General features: G+C 43.9%; 1 protein-coding gene across 1 annotated transcript in view; it reads left to right on the top strand.

Moving 5' to 3' along the window:
* LOC100470159 (C-X-C chemokine receptor type 2) overlaps positions 1-2,903 on the top strand; it is a 6,430-nt gene extending 3,527 nt beyond the window's left edge. Inside the window, exon 3 of the mRNA XM_002913704.4 lies at positions 1-2,903. Coding sequence (XP_002913750.1) covers positions 1-843 — 843 coding nt within the window. The 3' untranslated portion in view covers positions 844-2,903.
* The last annotated feature ends 6,075 nt before the right edge of the window (positions 2,904-8,978 follow it).

Here is an 8,978-nt window from a genome sequence, read left to right as displayed (position 1 = left end):
TCTGTCACCGACGTCTACCTGCTGAACCTGGCCGTAGCAGACCTGCTCTTCGCCCTGACCTTGCCTATCTGGGCTGCGTCCAAGGCAAAGGGCTGGATCTTTGGCACGCCCCTGTGCAAGGTGGTCTCGCTCCTGAAGGAAGTCAACTTCTACAGCAGCATCCTGCTGCTGGCCTGCATCAGCGTGGACCGCTACCTGGCCATTGTCCATGCCACACGCACGCTGACCCAGAAGCGGCACTGGGTCAAGTTCATATGCTTAGGCATCTGGGCCCTGTCCCTGATCCTGTCCCTGCCCATCTTCGTCTTCCGCAGGGCCATCAATCCGCCCTACTCCAGCCCGGTCTGCTACGAGGACATGGGAGTCAACACGACGAAACTGCGGATAGTGATGCGGGCCCTGCCCCAGACCTTTGGCTTCCTCCTGCCCCTGGCGGTCATGCTGTTCTGCTACGGACTCACCCTGCGCACGCTGTTCGAGGCCCACATGGGGCAGAAGCACCGGGCCATGCGGGTCATCTTCGCCGTCGTGCTCGTCTTCCTGCTCTGCTGGCTGCCCTACAACCTGGTGCTGGTGGCAGACACCCTCATGAGGCTCCGGGTGATCCAGGAGACCTGTGAGCGCCGCAACGACATTGGCCGGGCCCTGGATGCCACCGAGATTCTGGGCTTCCTCCACAGCTGCCTCAATCCCTTCATCTACGCTTTCATCGGCCAGAAGTTCCGCCATGGACTCCTCAAGATCATGGCCTTCCATGGCCTCATCAGCAAGGAGTACTTGTCCAAGGACGGCAGGCCTTCCTTTGTTGGCTCTTCTTCAGCCAACACTTCCACGACCTTCTGAGCCCCCGGCCCTGCCGCAGGCCCTCGAGGTCCCTCCCTCGCCATCGGCATCCCGTCCCGAGCCCCGTGTCCCCTGGCTGTTGACAGTCTCTGTGTCCAGGCAGGCCCCGGTCATGGTTGCAGGAAGTTACTGGGGCTCGTCCTCCTCAGGCCCATTGTGTGGTTTAGAAAGCCTGCCCTGGTTCCCCACCGCCTACTGCCCTTCCTATGTCGGCTGCTGGAGCTCAGTCCGTCCTACCACTGAGCCCACAGCACTCCGTTCTCTGAGGCAGTTAAAGACATTTAAAAGGCATTCTTTTAAGTGACTACAGAAAGTTCCTCCCATGGGCAGCCATTGGTGGCAAAGGACATGAGCTGCTACCCCAACTCTCCCTTTCTTGCTTGGCAGCAAAGTCCACCTCCCTGGAGAGAGGCTGGAAAGGACAGACACTCACTTTCAAAGACTCCCTTAGCTAGGAGGGGCCCTGTCATGCCCTTCTGACTAGTGAGACTTCAGGGCAATAGTGTGCTGGTAAAGCACTCTCCTGGGGGAAAGAAGTCCGGATTTGTAGCATTTGCCACGTTGCCTGGTGTGAACGCTCCCGCCATGGTGATTTCAAGGGTTTTCAAGTGTTTAGCAACCAGCTCACAAAAATTTGGGAAATAATGAGCTGCTTTCACAAGCAGGTACAAACTGGCTTCAGCACACCATTGCTTAAGAGGAAGTCTGCTGGGGCCAGGGACTCCTGGGAAGTATTCCTGACTGAAAAAAGAGAGAGAGACACACACACACACACCCTTGGTTCTCACCTTTGAATACGGTTGTAGGATACGATGTGACAAAGAGGCAAAAAGTGCTCTCAGCACACGTAGGCAGAAGGAGGGGATGACAGTAAAGAACCCAGAAAGAAACCTGAGCATAAATGGTCAATGATTTCAACAACGGGCACCATGACTATTCAATGGGGAAGGACAGTCGTTCAGCAAAGGGTGCTGGGTAAACCAGATATCCACACGCACAGGAACGAACTTCGTCCCTTTCCTTATACTCTATACAAAAGTTAACTGAAAATGGGTCAAATACCTAATGATAAAAGCTGAAACTATTAAACTCTTGGAAGACAACATAAGGAAAAGCTTCATTTGGTTTGAGGTTGGGGATGGAGAGAAGTTCGGAGATGAGGTTTAGATCAAGGTTGAGGGTGGAACCAGGGATGAGGTTGGAGTTAGAGGTGATGTGGTGGGCAGCCAGAGATGAGATGGCAGGTTGGGACAAGACGGAGGGTCAGAAAAGGATGAATTTCAGGAACAGGGGGAGATCCAGAATAGGGAGAAGATGGGGCTGGGGTTAGTGCAATTCAGGGAGGTTCCATGGGATTGGGACCAAGTATGGGGTGAAGTGTAGGAATGGGATGAGTGTTTGAGTATGGTGAGTCTCAGGGAGAGACGTCAGAACTGGAGTGAGTGTCAGGGGCCAGCCACTATTTTAGTCCAGTTAGTGGCTGGAGGAAAAAGACATCACTGGGAGAGTCACCATTTTCTGGGTAGAATTGTCTAACACGCTTTTCTGGGACCCAAGATGGAGGTACCTTGGCTGTCCGCCGAGGGTCTCCAAGTAGTTTGATGAGAAAGGAGTTAGGGCTCAAGCCCTAAGAGATAGATCTGATTCAGAAGAGAAGCTGGAAGAATGCAGAAGAAATCCAGGGAGGTAGGCTGGCAACTGGGTCTGGGAATCTCCCCTTCCTCTCCCTCCCTCCTTCCCCTAATGCCCTTCCACCTCTCAGCTGCAAGCTTAAATGGCCTTCTTCCTCCATCCTCTGCTGTCCCAAGACAACTCTGTCGGGGGCTTCAGTAAGTAAATATGGATCCATACTGGGCCCGGGGAAACACAAATGACTAATATGTATCTGAAAAGATGCTTGGCCTCACTAGTAACCTGGGAAGTGGGAATCAAACAGCAATAAAATGGAAGTGTTTTACATGGGGAGGGATATATAGTTGACTGTCAAACAACATGGGTTTGCATTGTGTGGGTCCATCGATAATGTGGAGTTTTAAAATAAATACAGTACTGTAAATCTATTTTCATCATGATTTTTAAAAATTTTAAATACAATCTACTCCCCCAACATGGGGCTTGCGTCCACGACCCCAAGACCAAGAGTTACATGCCCCACTGAGTGAGTGAGCCAAGTGCCCCCTCATGATTTTCTCAATAACATTTTCTCCAGCTTACTCTGTTGTAAGAATATAGTATATAGAACGTACAAAATGTGTTCATCTATGTAAGTTATTGGTAAGGATTCTGGTCAACAGGAAGCTGTTAGCAGTTACGTTTTGGGGGAGTCAAGAGTTTACATACAGATTTTCGACGGCATGGTGGGGTCCACGTCCCTAACCCCTCTGTTGTTTAAGGGTCAACTGTAGTCAGAACTCCCTTTGAACAAGGGCAACATTGTTCCATTAGATTTTCAATGCAATGTGTAATTCTCTGGGTAGAGCTCAACACATAAATGATCTATCTGGGTTTCAGATCTGTATCGACGTCAGGTTGTGGGTACTGAAATAAGAGTGTCCTGAAATATCAAAAACAAGTGTTTCAACCACTAGATAAGGCAAGGTCACGAGACAGTTCACCTTAGGGAGGGGATCAGTGTCCAAGGTGAGGCTGGGATCAGGGATGGTGTGCACCTTGGAAGGGACTGGGGTGTCAGAGACGGTAGTGAGCCAGGGATGGGACTAGGTTAGGGATGTGGAGAACATCAAGGATAGAGTGGGGGACAGGGATTGGGATGTGAATGTGTGTTCTGTTCAATGCGTCCTGCTTGTAAGTTTTGAAAATTTGATTTGGGGGCACCTGGCTGGCTTGCTGGAAGGAATATGCAACTCTTGATCTCAGGATAGTGAGTTTGAGCCCCACCTGGGGTGTAGAGATTACTAAAAATGAATGAATGAATGAATGAATGAATGAGTGAATGAACTTAAAAAAAATAAAGTATATAATGTTTTTAAAAAATAAAATTTGTAGGTTAGGTTAACATTTTCCAGCCTCCGTGTAATTATGTTGAAATATATCGTTTTCCTCTATGCTAGTTATCCGTCTGACCAGCTGTGGCCCCCTCACCATCCCTTGCCCCAGTCCAGTGGCCTGTTCTTACTAGTTCCAGCAAAAATATTAATTGAGAGTCTGGGTTTTATTCCATAGGGGTTTAAGATGGTCCCTTTCCCTGCAACTTGCATTTGAACTAGGGACTTTCATAGGAAATAAAATGATGCAGACAAAATACAATGACCCCCTCCTCTTTGGTCTAAGGGTCTTTCCCGAGGCGTGTCTTCTCTAAGATGACCACTAACTGGGAAATCATGATGGACTACAGCCTTTCGCTGTTTCCACACGGAGGTTGGAGTGGCCAAAGATCTCTGGGTTGGGCCCTTCTAGAAAGCCACCAAGTGGCTAACAGCTATGTTCTCACCATAGTTGCTCTTATGTATCCTGGGACTCTGCTTTTAAACTCAAGATCCTTTTTCCAACCTTGAGGGTAAACATGAATTTAAGAACTAAAAATATACAAAATAAACAGAGTATGTTTCAGACTTTGTAAAGTTAGTTTTATTTTATTTTATTTATTTATTTATTTATTTATTTTATTTTTTTTAAAGATTTTATTTATTTATTCGACAGAGACAGCCAGCGAGAGAGGCAACACAAGCAGAGGGAGTGGGAGAGGAAGAAGCAGGCTCACAGCGGAGGAGCCTGATGTGGGGCTCGATCCCTAACTCCGGGATCACGCCCTGAGCCGAAGGCAGACGCTTAACCGCTGTGCCACCCAGGCGCCCCTAGTTTTTTTTTTAAAATCAAAATATTTCTTAGAAAATTATTAAGCAGGAGCCCTCTTGCCATACTCCCTGAGGGAGAAGCAAATAACTTTCACCTCTCATAGCAGTTTTGTTTAATAATGGTATACATATTTCTGAATATCGTGGTTATGTAGCTGGATCTTGATTTTTTCCTCCAGTTTTAGATATTATTTATGAACTTTCTCCTTTGGCTTCTGAGGATTTAACCCTTTTTCAAACTCTCTCGAACGTTTACCTCTGTCCAAGCAAACACAAATACCACTCTTCCCATTCTCCCAGGACAGATAACCACACTTTTTGGTTAAATTAACATTCAATGTTTTTGTTATAAGGACTATATAAGAAATTATTCACAGTTGGATAAAATGTTTACATTTCCTTTCTTTGCACAAGTTCTGTCTTCCCTGGAATTAAGAATAGAATTTTCATCACTTTTTATTGCATCATTCTCAAATGTCTCCCTCAATACATTCACATTCATTGGATAATCTCTCTCTCTCTATTTTTCTTTCTTGGAGACCTCTCTCCTGGAACCTTCATAGTCCTATTTTCAATCTGGACAGGTTACTCTTCAGGCATATGCTTTTTTTTTCCCCCCTAAATTGCTTTAATTACCTTAACAGATTAATTTTAGAATCTGATAACGAATTTCTATACGATTATCCTACTGGGATTTTAATTTGGATTATGTTGAATCTGCAGATCAATTTGGAGAAAGTTGATGTCTTAACAATATTGAGTTTTCCAATCCATAGCACGGTACCTTTCTCCAATTTTTCACATCTTGTCTAATTTATCTAGGCAATGTTTTGTAGTTTTCAGTACATAGATCTTGTACATGTTTTATTAAATTGATCCCCAAGTATTTTGTGGTTATTTGGATGGTATTATAAATGGCATTTACATTTTTGTCCAGGTTTTTTCCTTACCGGTATATAGAAATATAATTGAGTTCTATATATTGACCTTGTATTCTGGGAGCTCAGGAAATTCTCTTATTATTTCTAGTGGTTTTATTTTTAAAGATCCTTTTGGATCCATTTTACTCATGTCATCTGAGAATAAAGACAGTTTTATTTCTTCCTTTTTAAAATATCCTTTATTTATTTTTCTTGCCTGAATTGATTGGCTAGGACACCCAGTACAATGCTGAATAGAAGTTGTGAAAGTGGAAGTCCTTGCCCTGTTCCCAGTCTTAGGAGTAAAGCATTCAGTCTTTCTCTATTAAATATGATGTTAGCTAAAGATTTTTCATAGAGGACCTTTATCAGGTTGAGGAAGTTCCTTTCATGAATGGGTGTTAAATCTTCCTCTTTCTCAAGTGCTTACAGGCTTCGTGACCAAGGGCAGATTACTTAGCTTCCCTTTACTACCTTGTAAAATGTGAATAATAACAATTCTCAGTATTTCCTATACAGATTAAATTAAATATGCACACATACAAACCTATGACATTTAGAAGAATGCCTAGCATACAATAGGTACTATATAAATGTCATCAGTAATAAGCATTATTTTGGTTTATCCCTTATTTTGCTGGATTACTAGATTTTGCTAAGGAAGGATATTTGGGAAACAACTTTTTGGAGACCTTGAATTTCCAAAAAAGGCTTTTTTTTTAAGGTTTTATTTATTTATTTCAGAGAGAGAGCAAGAGAGAGCAAACAGGAGCTGGAGGGGAGGGAGCCCAATATGGGGCTCAATCCCAGGACCCCGGGATCATGACCTGAGCCGAAGGCAGATGCTTAACCGACTGAGCCACCCAGGCACCCCCCTAAAAAGCCTTTATTCTACTCTTACACTTGGTTGGTATTTTGGCTGAGTATTGAATTCTAGGTTGGAATTCACTTTTCTTCAGAATTTTTCTGTCTCTTAATTTCTTCTAGCTTCTAGGTTTGCTGTTGAGACTGCTGATGCTGTTCTAATTCCTGATCCGTTGTATGAGACTGACTTTTCTCCTAGAAACTTTTAGGGGGATCCTGGCTGGCTCAGTCGGTAGAGTGTGTGACCCTTGATCTCAGGATTGTGAATTTAAACCCCATGTTGGGTGTAGAGTTTACTTTAAAAAAGAGAAACTTTTAGGATATTCTCTTTATCTTCTTAGTTTTTAGAATGCATGATAATGTGCCTTGTTGGGGACTCTTTTCTCATTCATTTTGATGGTGAATCCTTTTAATCTGGAAACTCAGGTTCTGTGAAGCTTTTTGGTATTATTTATATGATAACTTTCTACCCTTCCTTTTCTCTATTCTCTTCTTTCTAGGGTTCCTTTTACTTGGGTGTTGAACTCCCCAAGGTTGATTCTAATACATTTTTTACCATCATTTTTGCCTGTTTTTTAGTATCTTCATCTTTCCACTTCTCGTAAAGTTACCCTTAACTTAATTGTCCAGGCTGTTAATTGGAATTTAACATTTCTGGTATCATATTTTACATTTCCAATAGGCTTTTTTTCTGTTTCCCAAGGTTCTTTTTTTATAACACCTCTTTCTTGCCTCATGGTTGCAATAGTTCCTCTTATCTTTCTGAGGATATTACGGTTTTTGCGAAGATTTCTTTAGCTCCCTTCATTGTCCCTGTGTCTTTTCTCCTGGTCCAATAACATCTACTTTCTGATTTCTGTTAAAAAAAGAAACTCTTATATTTTCTCTAACGTCTTCTTTATTCTTGTACATTGTGGGTTATGCCTTAAACATCCCTTCAGTGTTGGGGCGCCTGGGTGGCTCAGTTGGTTAAGCATCTGCCTTTGGCTCCGGTCATGATCCCAGGATCTTGGGATCAAGCCCTGCATTCCCGCTCTCCCTCTGCTCTCCCTGCCAGCTCATGCTTGCTCTCTCTTGCTCTCTCTCTCTATCTCAAATGAATAAATAAAATCTTTAAGAAAAATCCATTTAGTGTCATTTTTAGTGGATTTTTGAGGGGGAGCACAGATAAAAACATTCCTTCTATCTTCCATTTTTGATATAAAATTCCCCTGGATTGAAAAAAATATACCTATTTTAAGGGCACAATCAAATCGCTCTGTTATATTCAGTTCCTCAGGTGTAAGTCATCCCATTTGTTATGTTGGCTGACTTTTGATTGTAGTGGTGTTAGTTCTTTGTAATATTTGATTGTGAGCTCATCTGTTGAGTAACATTGTTTCCCCCATGGCAGTCTTGCATGTGTTTTATATTATGAAGAAGTCTACACAGGGGCAGTGTCATGGCTGTCCTTGCTGGAGCTCTACTGGGTCACATGGTTTGGAGCATTTTTTGTTTTTGCTGTTATTTCTTGGTCTTGGGTTTCCTTACCATTTCAAAGGGCAGATTTGTGTCCTCATCATTTGCTGCTCGGGCTTGGGATTCCGGACTGTCCCCCAGATGGCTCCCTTTCCCCTGTGGCCTAGGGCAGGCAGCTCACTTTCGGGTCATGTCTCAGAGCTACCTGGTGTTTTTCTATCTCCAGACAAGGGTGGGACGACTCTTTCCTGGTTCTTAGCCTTTTGCTGGGAAACCAGTTCCAGCTCCCTGCTGTGCGTGGGGTCCATAGACCTGCTGCTATTACCATTCCCATCCTTAAGGTGCATGACAAGTTCTAGCATCCTTCTGGGTTCCTCTGGCTTTAACTCCTTCCTGATAAGTCCATACATTTCTAAGTTCCTTTTCCATCTGGCCCTTAGATCTCTCTCTCCTTTTGATTTTGATCTCAGGCATTTATTAAAAACTTAAAAATACGTGTAATCTAACATATTTCTATATAGGTTGTGTGTGTGTGTGTGTGCTATTTCTCATGCCTCCTCAGTCCACCATCATGATGACAGGGTATCAGTAAAAATTCAAATAGCACACAAACTAAAAGCAAAGTTTCCCTTTCCATACTTTACTTCCTTTCCATAAAGATAAGCACTGTTAAAACTTTCTCCCCGTACATCTTAAAGGTCAACCTGGAAAACACATTGATCAGATTTCTAGTTAACTTGCAGTGTGAGTGAGTATGCATATGTCGGAGGTGAATGATACTACGTTATCCCAGAATCATCACCCCCTTCTTTTAGCCAGGTTCAGATTCGGGGGTGGGGTGGGAGGGTGGGAGAAGTAAGATAGAGAAGGTAAGTAGGAAGGTGCTTCTGAAGAAATCCAGTCACTTCCGACATGGGAAGAAGTTGTATTGCCCAACAGAAATATGAGGCCACATCCGTACCTCTCTTGGTTCCCATGTTGTAAACAAGGCTGTCTTCCTGAAAGAGCTGGCTTTGCTCCAGCTTTGAAAGTGTGGAGGGTGGAGGGAGACTAAGCACGCAGTGCAGGGCTCCCCACT

The sequence above is a fragment of the Ailuropoda melanoleuca genome, chromosome 2 (assembly GCF_002007445.2).
Source record: "Ailuropoda melanoleuca isolate Jingjing chromosome 2, ASM200744v2, whole genome shotgun sequence".
Classification (NCBI taxonomy): domain Eukaryota; kingdom Metazoa; phylum Chordata; class Mammalia; order Carnivora; family Ursidae; genus Ailuropoda; species Ailuropoda melanoleuca.
This window is presented reverse-complemented; position numbering and strand designations above follow the sequence as displayed.